This window comes from Ovis aries, chromosome 1 (assembly GCF_016772045.2).
Source record: "Ovis aries strain OAR_USU_Benz2616 breed Rambouillet chromosome 1, ARS-UI_Ramb_v3.0, whole genome shotgun sequence".
In the NCBI taxonomy this organism is placed as follows: Eukaryota; Metazoa; Chordata; class Mammalia; order Artiodactyla; family Bovidae; genus Ovis; species Ovis aries.
Window position 1 is genome coordinate 257,775,417 of NC_056054.1, and position 21,051 is coordinate 257,796,467.

General features: G+C 39.9%; 1 protein-coding gene across 2 annotated transcripts in view; it reads right to left on the reverse strand.

Moving 5' to 3' along the window:
* Positions 1 to 7,745: 7,745 nt before the first annotated feature.
* Positions 7,746 to 21,051, reverse strand: part of DNAJC13 (DnaJ heat shock protein family (Hsp40) member C13) — a 158,751-nt gene continuing 145,445 nt past the window's right edge. The window contains exons 54-56 of one of the 2 annotated variants that reach the window (XM_004003339.6): positions 19,687 to 19,830; positions 14,078 to 14,177; positions 7,746 to 8,610 (exon numbers count right to left, since the gene is read on the reverse strand). In XM_004003339.6, the coding sequence (XP_004003388.1) occupies positions 8,504 to 8,610; positions 14,078 to 14,177; positions 19,687 to 19,830 (351 nt within the window). In that variant the 3' untranslated portion in view covers positions 7,746 to 8,503. Of the gene's footprint in view, positions 8,611 to 9,519; positions 9,625 to 14,077; positions 14,178 to 19,686; positions 19,831 to 21,051 lie in introns of those variants that run through there. The other variant, XM_042237066.2, reaches the window with a different exon arrangement.

Below are 21,051 nucleotides of genomic sequence, written 5' to 3' on the forward strand. Positions count from 1 at the left end.
TTAGTCAGCAAAGTAATGTCTCTGCTTTTGAATATGCTATCTAGGTTGGTCATCACTTTCCTTCCAAGGAGAAAGCGTCTTTTAATTTCATGGCTGCAGTCACCATCTGTAGTGATTTTGGAGCCCCCCAAAATAAAGTCTGACACTGTTTCTACTGTTTCCCCATCTATTTCCCATGAAGTGATGGGACCAGATGCCATGATCTTCGTTTTCTGAATGTTGAGCTTTAAGCCAACTTTTTCACTCTCCTCTTTCACTTTCATCAAGAGGCTTTTAGCTCCTCTTCACTTTCTGCCATAAGGGTAGTGTCATCTGCATATCTGAGGTTATTGATATTTCTCCTGGTAATATACCCCTTAAAAAAGTAGTATCTCTTTCAGGATCTAGAATTTTTGGATAATGAGCCTCCTAGACTGGGCCTCTTGTTTACCTTTCACCTCCTGTTTTTCCATCTTTATTTTTTTACTCTGCTTCTTAAGGAAATTTCCTCAACTTTACCTTTCAGTGTCTTCCATTGTTTTTCATTTCTATTTTTATTTTTTTATTTGTAACACCTGGTTTTAATTCTCTGAAAAAGTTTTTTTTTGAAGTGGCATCCTGTTGTTCTGTGGATGCAATGTTTATCTCTGTGGTTAACCAACAATAGCTTTCTTCTCCAATGTTTTCTTCTTCCTTCTTTGTCGGTTTTCTCAAAACTGCCTTTTTTTCTTTCCAGTTTTGACCTCTTCCATGCTTCTACTCTCCTGCCTGAAGGTGTACATGTGTCAGTATTCAATGTAATGAGGTCTGACTTCAGAGGTTTTCCACCACACTGAGCTACTCTAGGACACTCTGTCACATGAAGAGTGTGGTATCATCCAGCTCTGTAGCAAATGATGGTAAACTCAAAAGGTCCATAAATACTCGGAACTCATCTTGCTTATTTTAGGGCTAATGAGATAGTCTGCCCACCTCTTGCATTTAAAGTCAGAGAATATTATCTATTTCCTGTCTTGGAATGCTGGGACACTAGGTAAGTGTATACTAGGGGCTGTTTGGAGTCCTGTAAAATATTAGTGTGAGGGTAGGGCCTGAGTTTAAATTTCTAAATTTATGCACAACCAAATATTTGTAGAATTACTTCCATATGACCTTTATTTTAAGCTAAATGACTCATTTCTTCACTGACTCATAAACTCATAAAAGCTTCATAAACTTTTTCCTGAAACAGAGGTTGAGAACATGGAGTTCCTCTTCTGCTCACAGATACTGCCACATTTGATGGTGCCAGGGAATGAAGCAAATATTCCTCACAGACATAGGATTTTTGTATATAATCACTGAAAAGTAACTGAAAAGTGTCAAAAATTTACACAGAGTAACCAGATAATCATGTTATAGAAGCCATACACTTTTTCAATGTTAAAAAATAGAGGCATAAACATGAATTCTTCTTTGTATATATAACTGAAACTTTCCATTAACAGTTTTGGGCCTCTATCTGCTCTTATGTCATTTCCCTAAGTTGGGGCTTTGTACAAATGGTGGAAATGTAGACATCTTTTGTAAGCCAGATGGAAAAACAAACTTTTTAAAACGGTCATCCTACTTCCTGAATGTGTGGAGCCCTGGATCCCACAATAACCTGGTCCCACTGTTTACTCCCTAAATTTGAAAGTTATGCAGTCTAGACATGAAGTTCTTTCCTCTAAATGCTAGATGACATATTAGACAACATATGCAGTAAACATTAGCAAGAGGAAACTGCTGGTGAGGAGGAGAATCCTGGATGTTCCCAGTGGAGGAGAGAGTCTGATTCATGAAATAAAGCCCGGTTATTTGTTAGAAACAGGATCAGAATTCTTAGAAGTGATTTAGCATGGGGTTAGAGAGGGACTGACTTTTCCAGTATATTTAAAAATATGTACCTTCATACATCTTTGCATAGATGGCTTATATTATCTTTTGGGTGCTCAGTTGCATCTGACTCTTGGCAACTCCATGGACTGTAGCACACCAAGCTCCTCTGTCCATGGGATTTTACAGTCGAGAATACTGGAGTGGGTTGCCATTTTTTCATCCAGGAGATCTTCCCAACCCAGGGATTAAACCCATGTCTCTGTCTCCTAAACTGGCAGGTGGATTCTTTACCACTAGCACCATCTGGGAAGCTCTATATTATCTTTTATGAGATACTTATTAACTGAAAGTATTAAATATTAAATGAAATATTAATTGATCAGACCAACCTAGGCATTTTAGAGAAGAAATTGATGACCAACATCAGATTGGCAAGCCAGTGTTTTCTTTTCTCACACTATCTCACTGTCTAGGAGGCTAGCACCATCAAGGAGGTGTTCGGCGTTTACGTCTATTATCTCTGATCTACAGAACAGAGAGAGGCGTTACTCATCTCCATTTAAAGATGAGCAGTCACTAGGTGAGGGCTAGAATCACAGCCTGGATGGCCCCAACTCCAGGACCTATGGTGATTCCAAGATAACTTGTTGCCTCTCTCTTGCTCTCAATTAAAGACTGGGTGACACAAAACCACAGTGAGACACAGAATTCAACACCAAGGTCCGAGGGCCTCCAGCAGTGATTCTGCTATAACCTGGATACTCAAATTTTAACACCTACTTGAGAAAACCAACAAAACAGGGGCCACCAGTTACCTCCTTATAACCCAATGTCCATTCCAAATTCCAGTGTGTGCTGCAGACCAGCCTTGGCAGTTTGCCTTCCCAACTTCATGACACGCTGTCCGTTCTTTACAAAAGTACTTAAGCTGCATCTATACCAAGTGCGGTCAATGCCCAGGTGGCTCTTATTCTGTAACCTCTTGTCCTGCTAATCTATGAGCAGACTTTCCTTTCTGCCACTGCTCCTCCAGTCAGCACCAGTGCATCAGTCAGCTCAGATTGCCACGCTGGGTGGCTTAAACAACGGACATTTATTTCTCACAGTTCTAGAGGCTGGGAAGTCTGAGATCAAGGTTCTGGCAAGGTAGGTTTCATCTGAGGCCTCTTCTTGGCTTATAAGCAGCTACCATCTCACTGTATGAGCACATGACTATTTTGTTTGCACACAGGGAGAGAGCAAGAGCAAGCTCTCTGGTATCTCTTCTTCTTAATCCCATCATGAGGGCTACACCCTCATGACCGCATCTAACCCTAATCACTTGCTAAAGACTATTTCCAAATACACTCAGGCTTTGGGATTCAACATGAGTTTGTAGGGGTGAGGAACAAACATTCAGTTCATAACAATGGCTTCTCAGAAGTCTTCTTCCCTCTCTTCATAAAAGCAGCCTGAGTACACCTGACGGTAAAACTACCCCATACTGTAACAGGAGTTCAGTCACTTAAAAATACAAATGATTTAACAGTTAAGTCATTAGACAGAAAGCTAACTCATCCAACTCCTTGCAACCACCATTTTTTAATCTCATGTTAAGGGAACTGAAACTCTTTGTGTCAAATCTAATTTGCAGGTACTCTTTGCATGTCCCATTTGGTTTTAAAAACTTTGAATGGGTTGCCCAGATTTTAAAGTCCAACTTCACACTGAAATCAGGATTTGATTCAGCACCCTGTGACTGCTCTGCCCTCAGCTCAGTGGAGCCGAGCAGAGGCTGCTCTCTGATCAGCACGACTGCCATCCCTCTGTACCCACCCACTGGACCTTTGCAGGCCAAGGTTTTTCTGGTCTTTTCATATAGAAATGCAAATAAGAGGCTGGTTGCTGTTGTCCAGGCAGCCCTGCCTGCTAGATGTCAGTTTCCCAAGAAATTCAGGATTCTCTAGCTTTTTCTAATCCACGGACTCCAAACTGAATTCTACATTTACAACAAGACTCATTTGACTGTGTAAACAGTCTATGTTTTAGTTTTAGGACAGAATTCTTCATTCAACTTGGTTGTCAGGCATGCTTCTCCATTTGGAAGTGAATTTAAGTCATTCTTGCTTCTTGGACCTATCTACTGGTAAACAGGCAGATCAAGAGAAAAGATGTTTCAGTTTGTAGGAAACAGATGGTCTTGCTGAGCAAAGATTATGGCATCTCTGATTCTTCAGCCAAGATAATGACTTTTTAGTTGGCAATTATATAGCAACATAACTACTTAAAAAAAAATTACAAATCCCTTTAGGTTGATCTAAAGGTCCTTGAGATTTGTTTTACCCTCTTCCTGATCCCAAGAATGAAAACAATGAGAACTACTGAAACAGCAGCTCAACATTATCACTTGGATCAGGCCTCACATTTACCAACCTTTTCTCACAGCAGTATTTAATTCTCACAGCAGTATTTAATCCTCACAACAGCCCTGGGAAGGATGGGTTAAGGATTCAGTTTAGTTCAGTTCAGTCGCTCAGTCGTGTCCGGCTCTTGCGACCCCATGAATTGCAGCACGCCAGGCCTCCCTGTCCATCACCAACTCCCAGAGTTCACTCAGACTCACGTCCATTGAGTCAGTGATGCCATCTAGCCATCTCATCCTTGGTCGTCCCCTTCTCCTCCTGCCCCCAATCCCTCCCAGCATCTGAGTCTTTTCCAATGAGTCAACTCTTCGCATGAGGTGGCCAAAGTACTGGAGTTTCAGCTTTAGCATCAGTCCTTCCAAAGAAATCTCAGGGCTGATCTTCAGAATGGACTGGTTGGATCTCCTTGCAGTCCAAGGGACTCTCAAGAGTCTTCTCCAACACCACAGTTCAAAAGCATCAATTCTTCGGCGCTCAGCCTTCTTCACAGCCCAACTCTCACATCCATATATGACCACTGGAAAACCATAGCCTTGACTAGACGGACCTTAGTCGGCAAAGTAATGTCTCTGCTTTTGAACATGCTATCTAGGTTGGTCATAACTTTCCTTCCAAGGAGTAAGCGTCTTTTAATTTCATGGCTGCAGTCACCAACTGCAGTGATTTGGGAGCCCCCAAAAAATAAAGTCTGACACTGTTTCTACTGTTTCCCCATCTATTTCCCATGAAGTGATAGGACCAGATGCCATGATCTTAGTTTTCTGAATGTTGAGCTTTAAGCCAACTTTTTCACTCTCCTCTTTCACTTTCATCAAGAGGCTTTTTAGTTCTTCACTTTCTGCCATAAGGGTGGTGTCATCTGCATATCTGGGTTAAGGATGATCAACATTATTTTATAGATAAGGGAATAAGCCCAAGGAAGTCTTTGCATTCATTGCTTACAGCCCCCAGCCACTAAAAGGAAAGTTTATGCCATATAGGAGGCTTCCGAGGTGGCGCTCACTAGTGGTAAAGAATTCGCCTGCCAGTGCAGCAGATGTAACAGACACGGGTTCAATCCCTGGGTTGGAAAAAAGACCTGGAGGAGGGCATGGCCACCGACTTTCTTGCCTGGGAAATCCAACGGACAGGGGAGCCTGGCGGGCTACAGTCCACGGGGTCACAGAAGTCAGACATGACTGAAGCGCCTTAACACACATGCATTCCTAAAAACGCAAGCAGGAAGTTAAATTCCTCGTCAATGGGATGCCAGACACAGACTCAGGTTATCTGTAATATTTTCTGCAAATTGCTCTTCCCTAAATCCTAATAAAGTTTAGGCATTTAGATACATTTCATCACATAATGGACAACTTATGCATCAGGAAAGGGACTGTAGAATTTTCTGGCTGAAAAGCTTCTTAGGCTGACTAGCGACAATCCTCACTCGGGCTTACAGGTGACATCCAGGAGTGGTCTTCTGCCCATTTCAGGGTTCGTCCCCTGCACTGCTCCTGAGATGGTCTGTGTGTTATTAGTGTCCTTCAGCTTTGCCACTTCTCACCACCCTCCCCCTCAACAAACACACCAAACTGATCACAGTCCACTGTATTTAAAAGCACAGCTCTCATTTGTGAATCACATTGAGGCCTGCTGTGATGCTATTGCCTCAGCTTGGCACTCAGGACACGGCTGAAGCGGCTCCTCCCTGGGTCTCAGGTTAGGTTCTCTTTGGATCCCTATATGCTACCCACACCGTAATATCCTACCCCTCCAGATGTTCTATACTTACTTTCCTGTTACCTGGCTCATGCTGTCTTACTTTTTCCTCTCAGGGCAAATCTCCCCATGCATAAACCTCAGATAAAACCTCTACCCCCAAAGAGAATAGAGGACAAGGCTGAACTGCATCAGAAGTATCTGATCAGCAATTTCCAACTGTGGGAAAATCAACAAGCTAGATGGTCCTGGGGACTTCAACAGACAAGTGATGGGGAAAAGGGAAGGAAAGGTAGCCAGATTAACAGACTTGAAGAAATTTTAAAAAGAAAAATAGCAAGACAACTCTGGTGTCCAGGGATGTACACACTGGGTGATGAACTAACGAACACAAGGAAGTGTCAGACAAGTGGTCACTTTCGGAGGGAGTGGAGATGATTCTGACTGGGGAACATGATGGGGCTACTGGAAAGGCTGGCGAAGTTCTTCACCTGGCTGGGAGCTCAAAGGTGATTTGCCTTATAATAACTGATTAAACTAATTTTTTCAGTAAGACTTTCTGTACCTGTTTAAGTTTACAATAAAAATGTTTAAAAATGGGGACTTCCCTGGTGGTTTTCACACTCCCAATACAAGGAGCCCGGGTCTGATCCCTAGTCAGGGAACTAAGATCTCACATACCTCACAGTACGGCCCAAAAAAACATTACAAAACAGTTTAAAAATGAAAAACAAGCAACTTACTCTTCCTAGTCACATATACCTATTTGATATTATGGTTACCTCCAGAGAGTGGCTCAGAATAGTGTCAAGTAAAAGTAAGTTTTGATTTTCTACTCTGTTACTTACTAATAATATGACTTTCAGTAAGTCTGCCTCTGAGCATTGTTGCCTCTCTGAGCTTCTTATTCTTCACCTGGAAAATGGGAATTATATCAGCAACATAGCTAATGTCAAATGAGATTTGCTCTGAGGATTAAACGAAGTTATGCATGTACAACACTTTATAAAATGTTTGGCGTAATGTTTAATAAAGATGAGCTGTTATTGATATTCAAACATCAACAACCACATATTTATTTAAATTGATCTTTAAATATTATAATTATCCACAAGATCCATGTTCCTTTAGTATTTAAAGGAAATATATTGTGCTGAGTTATGCTCTCCTAAAACACCTACTCAAAACCAGCTGTTAGAATCTCTCAATGAACATATTTTTATGACAAACTATTGCCTTTTAGAAACAAATCCTAATTATATGTTAAAATATTTACATGGGTGTATTACTCCATAATCTTTAAATTAAGAAATAATAAATCTGATGTAAAATTTTCAATCAGCAAGTTATGATAGGAATTAACTGTCTACTCCAGTTCTTCTTGCACGCCAACCCTGTAATAAACGTGGTTCTTATACGTATTTTACATGTTTATATTTTTCTTTGTAGTTTGTGATCATATAAGATGACCTGAATGCTGAAATCTTTATTTGAAACCTCCTCTCCCTCTTTAATCTCCTCTTAAAAATATTGTAATTAATGTGTCACACACATTAAACTATATTTATTAACAGTTTGACCCCTCCTTGAATACTGTGTGAAAAATAAATGAGATGCTGTGCCTGGAAATATAGATGTGCTGAAATATTAATGAAGGGATTTAGGAATGATCAGGCATGTCAATGTAGCTGTCTGTATGAGATATTGGAATTGTGAGGCAAAGTCTGTGTTTACTACCACTACTAAATCTATCTTAGAAATAAAAATATAAAGTCTTTAAAGGGAAAAATTAAACTAGAATGGATATCATTAACAAAGCAGTCAATTCCCTTTATTTTTAAAATTTTATGTACACATATGAATGATCTGTATAATGTACATTCAATATAGAAAGTTTTATATATTTGATAATGTATAGAACATTTCACAATTACACTAATTTCTTACATAACATCTTGACATCTGTTTTTAAATTTTTTTGCACAAGCTCCTTTTTCATTCAATTTGGTAAAGCCAGTTATATATATCAACGTGTACTGTGAGCTCTCAGGAGGTTAAATGATTGAGGAGAGGATACCAGTGAACAGCTGCAAGGACAAAACCTCAAAGTGTTCAACAATGGGAGAACAGCCAGGCAGACTTGAGGCAGGAGAGGGAGATGCCCTTCTACGGGCTGAGTGACTTTGATTTCCCAATCTCTGTAGACTGCAGTTCAACCCCACAGTCACACTAATTCGAAAAAACATTATAAAAACTAGGAAGAAAGCTTTGTCTTTTTGATTCACAGTCTTGTAAACAGATATAAAGGAACAAAATGTGCTTACATACATCAAGAAAAAAAATTCTTGTGTATCCACTTAGGTTGATCCACAGAGTGCTTTCTTACAACGTGATACAATTAGAATCACTGACTTTTTTCCTAAATAAAAATATATTTATAGAAAAAGGAATAACACTGTCATGAAACCAGGAGAAAGGCAGTTAAGAGTTTTCTTCAATGGATCAGCTGGAGGAATGTGGACAGGGCTCTGGCCTTTCAGCGTTTATTGTCTCTCATGAAAGTTTCATGTCTGATAGCCAAGGTCACCTGCCTCATGGTCTACAGGAGGCGGCAAGTTGGACATGACTGATGAGGATGTCCCTGCAGTAAGGTAGCCAGCAACTCCAGGTCCTGCAAGAGAAAAAAAGGAAAACCTTCTAAAGAGCAGTCATGTGAGAACACGGACCTTTATGAAAATGTGAGAACCAGGTCAAGCATCCCATTACAAGGACCTGATGCAATCTATTAGGATTATCTAAGCATACAACGAAATCTTAAACACCTGCAACACCATTTTCATGGTTTGCCTTTACTATATGACAAAGTTAAAAATCATTTCAAAATTTATGCTAGACAGTAACACTGGTGAGGAAACATGGAAAAATTTTCCCGTCTCACATCTGGGAAGTTCATTAAAAAAAAAATCTTGGGCACTGAAGGATACAGCTAATGTCAAAAGAGAAAAAAAAAAAATGGGAAATAAACTCTGTACTTGAGTTAGCCCATTTAAAAGTCATACTTGATGAAATTCACAACAAAAACACCTCCATCTATACTTAAGTTAAACCTATTTTCATTTGGCGAAAAAAAAAAAAGCTACTGTAACAAATAACACCAAATGAACAAGGGTCTCTGAGAAAGATAAGGGAAACTCTGGACACCTAGTCATAGGTCAAAACATGAATGCTATGGAAAAGGTATTAGTATTTTAGTTTTATATGTCTTGACTCTTAAGTCTCTAGTGCATAAAAATGCCATTATCCCAGCATTTATCAAGATGTGTCCTATGAGCATATAATGGCTTTAGCCTTCTAGTTTAACTTAAGACACTGCAGGGACATTTAATTACACCTCAGAATCATTGCACAACTGTACAAAGTATTTGTAAAAGACACTGTACTATAGCATAATACTACATATTGAGCAATATTTTTAGCTGAAATCATAGGAAACAAAGCAAACAGCTAGGGAACATTGACGGGTTAGGACTAGAAAGGCAGAGGAAGTGGCATGCATTTAGCAAAATGGTTCTCTACCTGCTTCAGAGAGCTACACAGAAGTTAGCAAGCTGCCTGGCAGAGCGGATCTAAAGTCCGCTCCTGAGGTGAAGGGGGCTGCTGCCAGTGAGAAGGGAAGGAGAGACACCTGAGGGGAAAAAAGAAATATAAGCAGCAAGGGAAGTTGTAAGGAAGTGCAAACAGCAGAGCAGGTTGAAAGGCTAAGGTGTAATAGGGACTGAAATAGGACAAAAGGGAACAATATAGATTCATCTTTTTTTTTTTTAAACCTCTTGAGCATTTGTACTGAGGATTTGAAGAAAGCAGACACTGTAGCACGTGGTTACACACAGCCAGAGACAACTCAGCCTGCATGAACTGCCACATGCCACCTGGAATGCCCAGGCACCTGGAACTGTGAACTTAGAAAACTTAAGGATTTTCTGCCTTTTAAGGCATGGTGGGCTTACATCTATCAACCCCTACTGTGAATTAATCAGGATACCAGGCCTTATACAGACTGCTCAGCAGAGACAGTAGGGAGGACAGGAGACACACCCCCTTGACAGGCAGAGATACACCCCGCTGACAGGCAGTTCAGAGCTACAGTGCCACACCATTGTATTACTTCCTGCCAATGTTCCACTCTGGACCCTAGGCAGCAGCAAGATTGCTAGGGGATAAACCCTTAATAACAACCCCCTGAACACTACAGATTGGTATAGTCCCTGAGCACTTCTGATTGTGGGGTCAACTTTGTTCAGATCAAACGAATTGATTATGAGACCAAATCACGAGTGCTACATATACAAAATGGACCAAGGACGTAGTTCTCAGACTACATGCTGAGGCACTCAGGCAAATTCTGGGACACCACTGAATATTTTAAATCTGGAGACACAGTGACATCTGTTGGATACCGTACAACTACTCTCAAGTTGTTTGAATGTAATTACTTAATAAAATTAATTACTATTTCTTTTGGTCTAGGGATAAAGAAAAAAAATCACTAAGCTATGAAGGCACTGTGAACTGAGAAAGTTTGGGAACCTCTGGGCTAAAATATAAACTGTGGACAATGGACCCTGAAGGATTATCCAGGGGAGATCAAATTCTAGTGCCACCATTTGCCTCTTTAGGAAAGACAGGTCAATTCCTGATATTTCTTTAAATGAAGTCTGAGATGCTCTCTCCCTCACATCTCTGGCCTCTTCCAGACATGTCTGGTTTCTAGGGGCAAGAAGCTACAGTCTGCTAGGATGGAGCAGTGTTTTCTCCAGAGACATGTGGGAACAAAGAGTAGGGCCTGCCAGAAATGGGGTACATGGCACACCGTGTAAGGCTGCTGGACTTAAGAGGGAAGAGAAAAGATAAAAATCAACAAAGAATCCCACAGAATGGAATTGGCTACCACAATAGAGTAGTGAAAGGACCGTGGGCTTTGGTGAAAATGAACATGGGATATTCAGTGCGGAAAATTAAAAAAAAAAAAAAAAGGGGGAAGCCTTGCCTCGGCAGCAGTGTCCTACTATAAACTGACACTGACCTTAGGAAATCTTTCCTAACATGGCTCCCATTGTGTAGTCTTGGACATATATAAAGACAAAAACAAAAGGTAATAAAAAACCCAATTGTGCAAAGATCTAATGAACTAGTCTGATGAGAGGCCCAAGAAACACTCCCTCTCTCCCTCTGATGACCTTAGGAAGCCAAGTTAACTATCCTACCTGCCTCTAATTAAGTAGAATAATTAAGTGTACAGTACAAAGTTCTCCATCTCCAATTCCAGCTCCTAAAAGCATCTTTGCCTTGGCCTTCTCTCCCTTTCCCTGTTTTTTCTTTCTCTATTGATTTCCTAGGTGAGGAAATTTGAGGATTTTCACTGCTGAAATGCTTGTCAGCACCAAGCTCTTCTAGAACCTAAGAAATGGTTAAGTAACCCAGGGCCCTGGACAGTGAGCAGATACAGCTAATCCAGACCATGGGTAAAGTTCCATCGAGGCACTTTTGATGAACATTTATCATAAGACATAACAATATGCCAGGCTAGGGAGTCAGTCCCATCTCAATTTATCAACACTGAGTAATCTGGCCTAGAATATTTTAATTTTTATTCCAAACTCTGAGCATGTGACTGAATGACATTTCCTCAGCAGCCAGGAAGAAAATCATAAATGTATTTTTGGTCATTCCAATCTTATTTTGAAATAGTAATTAACTTTATCTCCATCTCCTAAGTAAGTCCACATATCAGAGAAAGGGCTGATGATGACTTGTGTTTTCCAGTACCTTATTTTATTTGCAAACTGATTAGAGAGGGGCTTGGTACAATCTGAATCTTCTCAAGACTGAAGGAAGTATGGAATAAATTTAAAATTCCAATTCAATACAACATTGTATACACTCCATGGAGTTTCACATAATGAGCTCTTATCATTATTAGTAGTACTTGCCCCTTTTATCAAACAATGACACGCAACATATCAACAGAAAAGTTCAAACACAAAAATAATTGGTAACCCGAGCAATAAATAAACATCAGTTCAACTGGCAGTACTTTCACAACAAAAGAACATACCAGCTTGATGATGCACCATGAAACGGACAGTTTGGGGGCCAACACAGCTCAGAACTAGACCAGATTGTCCTGTGTTGACTGATGTGACTGCAGGCTTCAGCAATGAGGTTCATAATAGACACAGTAACCCGAGGCCCTTTCCAGGGTGGGATTTATACCACCCTCCACTTTGATGGCTTTATTAGAATTTCTGCCTCTTGAGCTGGACCAAGGATGTGAAAAAATTCACAAACTGAAGCCTTTCTCCTCTGCTAACCTTCACTCTTTACAGCTCATCAAAGCTGCTTCCCACAACTCATTCAGAAGCCACGACAAGGATCCCAGTAAAAAGAAAGGTAAGACAGAAATCTTTTTAATCCCTGAACTTTTTCTATAATATTAGGAAATCCGAGTCGGGCTGAGGACCCAAATGATTTTGAAAGAAACTCTAGGTCTCTAAAGATAAATCCTTCTCTCTTCTGTTTTCTAACCATAGACCACTTGACCCACAGCTGTTAGTACATCAAGGACCACCTGCAGTCTTTTATTCCATCCAGTAAGGTCAATGGATGTGAAGGTCACTCAAGGACAAAAGAATTAGATGATGCCTTCCTAGGGATGCTTATAACCTACATATCTCCCTATTCTTCAAGGTCAAATTTTAAGTAAGTTTACTCTGAGCTAGAAAAAAATAAGGCAGATTTTTCAATCATACAATTCTTACTTACAAAAAAGGTGGCATTGTGTAAACTTTCTGGGCAGAATTTAAAGAGGTAAAGTTCTTGGTGTGTCTATGAGATCATACTCCTACTTAGAAGCTACAGCTTGAAAGATCTGGAAGAGACTAAGACCATATTCTAGGTATCTCTCTCCATAGTCAACATGGGGCAGGTGATGGGAAAGTGAGAAGGGAGACCTATGGTACTCTACTCTTATGTACACACATGGCTGGCAGTCACAGCACCCCATGTTTGTAAACTCTACAGCTCTGATTATAAATTTGAGTGGATTAATATTAAAGAGGTCACAGTGGAGAAAAAAGCAGTAATGTCACAATCAATTCTAAAATTAAAACCATGCAAACTTTCTCCAAAGTCCCTATTTTGGATTATTCAAGATTTAGTCTTCAGGATTTATAAATTTCTATACTAGCGATGAGGATTATTAAAACAATCACACTGGTATGAGAAATACTGGGTAGTCATTTTTTCTCTTAATTTACCTACATCATCTCTGGTTAGAGGAGGTTGCAGGGCTGACATTTTAAAAAATACACTATAATTTCAGGCAATGGCAAGAACTACTTAATACTCCTAAGGTTAATTTCAAACTAAAAACTTTAATACCAAAGACTATATTTCATTTTTCAGCATTTAGTAGTTTAATGCTATGACCTTCTTTTTAAACAGAAGCTAATATGAAAATGAGTATTTCAGAATTATTATGTTAAAATAAGTGTGCCAAATGGACAAATATCTGGAGCTTCTTTTGACCCCCAGGCAGCAAAATATCCTTTCCTTCATGGCATCCATATATTTCTTCCCATGAGCATACAAGCCCTAAATATTTAACAAAATTACAGATTAATCACTGGTAACTCAGAAGAAAAAATATTTGACATGTGAGCGTGCACAGGTAGAACTTCAATCTATTAATCTGACAGAACGGAATGATGCTATCACGTTTCTGATACTGATAATTCTGAGTAAATACTTCTCCACTCTTTATGTGCATGTTTAAGATAAACATTTTAATACAGCCATACCCAAAATATTAAGTATGACATCCTGGATTAGCTGGGTTAAAAACTGATCAGGGTCCGCTTTGCAGTCAGCATACATTCAACACCACAACAGTCCGTATGTTGTCTGGGCTAGAATCAGGGGTCCACTGCATGTCCATGACATCTCCAAGATGGGCAGTTATAATAGGAATCTAGGAAAACTCTCTAAACGCTGTTTTCAGTCTAGACAGGGCAAAAGGAAGGTCCATATGGCTACTGCCGTATGTCTTAGGAAAGAGAATTGGGTGTGCTTTGGTTTACCTGTGAGGTATCCTGCTGTTTGTGACTCAGAAATAAACAAATCATGTTTCTGATCTTTGAAGGCACTCCAGACTGAAGAACGAGACAGGATTTCATTCACCTAGGGAAGTAGAACAAACTCTTTGAACATAAACAAACTGGATGTTGGTAGATTAGATTAAAAAGAAAAAGCAAACTTCCAAGACAAACCAAAGAGGCCAACTCAGGAAAGGGGCAAAGATGAACCGAGACCTCACATTCATCAAACATTCTACACCAGGCAGATCTCATTAAACCAGACCCAAAGAAATGCCTAACTCAGTCTTCCCTCTAAACTTGGACTCGACTATTCAGACTTATTGGTTTGTATGTAATTTGGGCAGTAAGATATTCATGTGATAGTAACAACTGGCTGACCGTGGTGTCGGCTCATGAAGTATTTCTGAGGAAGCGATTTGGGGACAAAGTATTGCAAAATTCAAGCTAAAACTTCAAGCACTCTTTCAAACTATGGATGTGACCTGTTAGAAGGAATCAGTGAACTAAAATAGACAGGACTGGGTGAATTTAATTCATATGACCATTATATCTACTACTATGGCCAAGAATACCCTAGAAGAAATCCTCAGAGTCAACAAAGAGTCTGAAATGCAGTACTTGGGTGCAATGTCAACAACAGAACCTGATCTTGGTTCATTTCCAAGGCAAAATATTTAACATCACAGTAATCTAAGTCTATGTTCCAACTGCTGATGCCAAAGAAGCTGAAACTGAGTGGTTCTATGAAGACCTAGAATACTTCCTAGAACTACTAGTAATACCCCCCAAAAGATGTCCTTTTCATCATAAGGGATTTGAAAAGTAGGATGCAAAAGGGATGCAAAAGTAGGAAGTCAAGAGATACCTGGAATAACAGGCAAGTTTGGCCTTGGGGTACAAAATGAAGTAGGGCAAAGGCTAACAGTTTTGTCAAGAGAACATGCTGGTCACAGCAAACATGCTTTTCCAATAACCCGAGAGATGACTCTACACATGGACATCACTAGATGGTCAATACAAAAATCAGAATGATTATGTTCTTTGCAACCAAGGATGGAGATGCTCTACACGGTCAGTCAAAACAAGACCTAGAAGTCACTGTGGTTCAAAGTATCAGATACTTATTGCAAAATTCAGGCTGAAATTGAGGAAAATCACTAGGCCATTCAGGATGCCCAAAGAACTATGAATGGAAGTTCATAACATTGTACAGGAGGCAGGGACTAAAACCATCCCAAAGAAAAAGAAATCCAAGAAGGCAAAATGGTTGTTGGATGAAGCTTCACAAGTAGCTGAGGAAAGGAGAGAAGTGAAAGGCAAAGGAGGAAGGGAAAGATATGCACAACTGAATGCAGAGTTCCAGAGAATAGCAACAAGGGATAAGAAGGCCTTCTTCAATGAACAATGCAAAGAAATAGAGGGGGGAAAATAGAATGGGGAAGCCTAGAGAGCTCTTCAAGAAAACTGGAGGTATCAAGGGAATATTTCATGCAAGGACGGGCACAATAAAGGACAGAAACAGTAAGGGTCTAACAGAAGCAGAAGAGATCAAGAAGAGGTGGCAAGAATACATAGGATAACTATACAAAAAAGGTCTTGATGACCCGTATAAGCACGATGGTATGGTCACTCACCTAGAGCCAGATATCCAGAAGCATGAAGTCAAGTGGGTCTTAGGAAGCATTACTATGAACAAAGCTAACGGAGGTGACTGAACTCCAGCTGAATTATTTAAAATCCTAAAGGTTGATGCTGTTTTAAAGTGCTGAACTCAGTACGTCTGCAAATTTGGAAAACTTAGCCATGGCCACAGGGATGGAAAAGGTCAGTTTTCATTCTAATCCCAAAGAAGGGCAACGTCAAAGAATGTTCAAACTACTGTACAACTGCACTCATTTCACATGCTAGCAAGGTAATGCTCAAAATCCTTCAAGCTAGGATTCAGCAGTATGTGAACCAAGAATTTCCAGATATACAAGCTGGGTTTAGAAAAGGCAGAGGTATCAGAGATCAATTTGCCAACATCCACTGGGTCATGGAAAAAGCAAGAGAATTCCAAAAAATTCACTTCTGCTTCACTGACTACAAGAAAGTCTTTTGACTAAGTAGATCAAACTGTATAGCTCAAACAAACTGGAAAATTCTTAAGAGATGGGAGTAACAGATCACCACTCCTGTCTCCTGAGAAACCTGTAAATGGGTCAAGAAGCAACAGTTAGAGCCAGACATGGAACAACTGACTGGTTCCAAATTGGGAAAGGAGTACGTCAAGTCTGTATATTGTCACCCTGCTTATTTAACTTATATGCAAAGTACATCATGTGAAATGCCAGGCTGGATGAATCACAAGCTGGAATCAAGACTGTTGGGAGAAATATCAACAACCTCAGATATGCAGATGATACTACTCTAATGGCAGAAAACAAAGTGGAACTAAAGAGCCTCTCAATGAGTGAAAAAGCTGGCTTGAAACTAACCACTCAGAAAACAAAGATCATGGCATCCAGTCCTATCACCTCATGGCAAATAGAAGGGGAAAAAGTGGAAGCAGTGACATATTTAGGCTTCAAAATCACTACAGATGGTGATTACAAATATGAAATTAAAAGACGTTTGCTCCATGAAAGAAAAACTATGATAAACCTAGACAGCATATTAAAAAGCAGGGACATTACTTTGCCAATAAAGATCCATCTAGTCAAAGCTATGGTTTTTCCAGTAGTCACGTATGGATGTGAGAGTTGTATCATGAAGAAGGCAGAGCACTAAAGAATTGATGCTTTTGAACTGTGGTGCTGGAGAAGATTCTAGAGAGTTGCTTGGACACAGGGAGATCAAACCAGTCAATCTTAAAGGAAATCAACCCTGAATATTTATTAGAAGGACTGATACTGAAGCTCCAATACTTTTGCCACCTGATGTAAAGAGCCGACTCACTGGAAAAGACTCTGATGCTGGGAGAGACCGAGGGCAGGAGGAGAAGGGGTAGGGAGGAACAAAGGATGAGATGGTTAGACGGCATCATTGACTCAATGGATGTGAGTTTGACCAAATGCCAGGAAATAGTGCAGGACAGAGAAAACATGGTGTGCTGCAGTCCACGCGGCTGCAGACTCAGACACGACTTAGCGACTGAACAACAATGAACAATCTAGAAAGTATCAGTCTATCACATATAAAATGTGCAGTATAAATGACTTGTGTGTAAATGTATCCTAAGAGGCAAGACATGTTTCTTTCTAGGAAAAAGATTAAAAAAAAAAAAAAAAAACTTAGGAAATTCCAACGTAGAGGGTATCTTTCACATATCAAGGTTCAGATCAAATATTTATGAAGCACCCAAGTCATGGGTTCCACAGTGGACACAAAGATGAGAAAGACATTTTCTGTCCCTGAAGTGCCTATAGTCTAGGAAAGAGATAGATGGTGCCAGATAACATAATGGGAAGCATTAAAGTAGATACACACATGGGGACCATGAGAGTCCAAAAGACTCTCTGTCTTCTGGAGCAAAGCAGTGGTGAAAGTGATTTGCTGTGAATGTGCTGAAGGTCCTACTTTGGAAACTAGTGTAATTCTTTCCTTCCCTTGTGAGTGGAAGGTGGTTATCAAGAGTTGCTGCGTTAATTCTCATCAACAGGAATCCAGTGGCAAGTTGAGGGGAGCATGACTGGGGGCACATGGTACAAAGGAATGCCTGTGCTTGGCATTCAGAACACCCACAGGTAAGTTTAATAAACATATAGTTAATGACTGCAATAGCACATGCCATCTCTCTTCTTTATTTTCACCCCAAACAGCTCAAACAATAAGTCTGCTAGAAGGGAAAATGGCATAAAAAATGCTTTAGTTGGAACATACACACACAGTGGATTCACTAAAGGAAAGCTTTAAGTCAGTTTAAACCTACAGAAGAACATTAGTAAATAGAAACAGTCCAAATACCTAAGAATGGATAAATGGGTAAACATGGCATATACATACAATGGAACATTATTCAGCCTTAAAAAGGTATTAAGTGTTGAAACACACTGTAACACAGTTGAACCCTGAAAACATGCCAAGAGGCAGAAGCCAGACACAGGTCACATACTGCATAATTCCACTTATGTGAAACGTCCAGAATTCCTAGAAAATAAGAGTGGTGACTGCCAGAAGCTGAGGGAAAGAAGAAATGGGAAACAACTACTTAATTACTATTTGGGGGAACTAGGTAGGCAGCGGTTATGTAACTTTTTTCGGCTGTGCTCATATTCACTGCTGCACGTGGGCTTTCTCCAGTTGTAGAGCAGCGGCTACCCTGCTTGTGGCGTGCATGCTTCTCATGCAGTGGCTTCTCTTGTATACAGGTTTTCTCTTGTGCACAGGTTTCACCTTGTGCTCTAGGGTGCGGGGGTCTCAGTAGTTTTGGTGCACAGGCTTAGTAGTCCCGAGCCATGTGGGATTCTCCACATGTGGGATCAAGGATCAAAGCTGCAACCTCTGCATTGGCAGGTGGATTTTTAACCACTGGACCACCAGGGAAAACCCACAACATTGTTAATGTACTGAGGATCAGTGAATTTTTCAGTTTAAAAGGGTTAATTTTACATTATGTGAATTTTGCTTCAATTAAAAAAAAAAAAGAGCATTACTAAATGGACTATATAATAATACTGAATGAGGAATTCCTCAGAAGCAATATTAAGAATAAAACCAATGAGGAAAATAAAATTATTGAACTGGTTTGAACTAGGTGTGTGCATGTAGCTGAAACAATTGTAGAGTGGAGTGTTACTCTCTCAGCCATGTCTGACTCTTTGCCACGCCATGGACTGTAGTCCCTCAGCCTCATAAGTTCATGGAATTCTCCAGTTAAGAATACTGGAGGGGTAGCCATCCCCTTCTCCAGGAGATCTTCCTGACCTGGGGACTGAAACTGGGTCTCCTGAATTGTAGGTGGATTCTTCACTGTCTGAGCCACCAGGGAAGCCCAGCTGATAATACATTAATACACATCTAAGTTACAACAAAAGAGACTTTGTTGGGCTAATAGCCAACACTTTGTAAGTGCTAATGAAAGAGATGAAACTAAAATGATATTCTGTATCTTTTTAAAGGTATTATGGTAGAGTCAGCAAAACTGGTTATCACTATTCCACAATATCTTCTAGAATTGAAAGTTAATCTTAGTCAGCAGTAAATGTTCAACATTCTTCTACGCTTAAGAATGTACAACATGCTATCACTATCCAGAGAAAGAATCCTCCTGCTGACTATTTGTTGTTTAGTTGCTAAGCTGTGTCAGACTCTTTTGCAACCCCATGGACTGTAGCCTGCCAGGATCCTCTGTCCACGGGATTTCTCAGATAAGAAGATTAAAGTGGGGAGCCATTTCGTTCTCCAGGGGATCTTCCTGACCCAGGGATCAAACCCACATCTCCTGCACTGGCAGAAGGATTCTTTACCACTGAGCTACCAGGGAAGCCCCATTTGAGTATGTGGTTTGTGTTTATGAGGCAGCTATGCTAGTATCACTAACAGTCAAGACCCCTGGTTCGAAAATGCCTTGTCATAATTAACAGATCAAAGTTACCTCTGTGCAGACTCACCTGTTCTCCATGCTGCAGGCTTCTAGTCATTGCCTTGAGAGCTTTAACAATCTGAGCCTTTGTGGCTGCTGGGCTGTCCAGATTTTCAAGGCCAATGCCTTCAAGTAATTTTAAAAGGTATGGGACCAAATCTACTTTCAAGGCCTAGAAGAAAATATTAAGTATATATGTGTGTGTATGTATGTGTGCATATACACATACATATGCTTTAAAAAAAATGTAAGCCATCCACTGAGGAAATAATTTCACTCCCAGGACCCTACCTGGAAGAGGACACTCCGATTTAATTCCAGAGACAGAATTTGGGGGTAGGGTGGGTATCTAATGATAGAGACATTTTTACTAAATGAGATGTTATTCTCTTCCATCAACTATTCTAAATGTTATATGCTGATTATTTTACTTAATCCTCCCCAAATTAAATGATGAAGGCACAATTATTATTGATGGAAAAATCAACACATGAAGGCCTTGACAGTCACAGAGCTAGGTGGCAATGGACTCTGTATCTAGACCTATTAAGAACAGAACCTGAGCTTATCGCCAGTATACTGGCCTGCCTCTTCTAATGACATATACTGATGTGAAACAATATTTGGAGAATATTAATGTTTTTCACATTCTCCTAAAACATCAACCTTTACAGTCACCATACATTTTCTACCGGCCTAATAAAAGCTAAGTAATACTCTGGTACCACACAATTTTCAATGCCCACTCTGAAATTCAAAATGAAGAGGTGAAAAAGCAACTAACATTTAGTAAGTGTTCCTCTTTTTACAGATATTATTCTCAGAACAACCTTGTGAGAAGCCATAGCTTTATTTTACAGATGAGGAATCTGAGTACTGTTAAGGCTAAATAACATGCCTGAGGTCACAGAGCCATCAAGTGGCAGAACTAGCTCATGTTCTTTCTAATACAACAATCCGCCTAGTCAGTTATAAGTCTGAACTTCAGAGCATCTAATTATCTCCTTGAAATGTAGCCAGTACTTCTAACTTGCGTGAATGAGGAACAGGGATGGAAGCAGGGGTGGGTGGAGAGAGATGATCTGAGAGGAAAAAGGGCTGGAAAATAGGAGAGCCAGATAATAAGGATGTAGGGCCTTGTATTCAGGTTCAGGATGTCAGATGTAACTTTGTCATCTGGCAGATAATGAGAAACCACTGAAGAATTTTTAAGTGCAGAATGACTTATATTTTAAAGAGTTATATTTTAGAAGGGTAACTATTTCAATGCTTTTTAAATTGATTGTATGTTTTTTGTTCCCTTGATGTCTGCTACTACTTTACAATGGAATCCATCAAGTCTTCTTTTCATTAGTCTTCTTTTATATTCTCTTTGAAAAGGACTATAAAAACC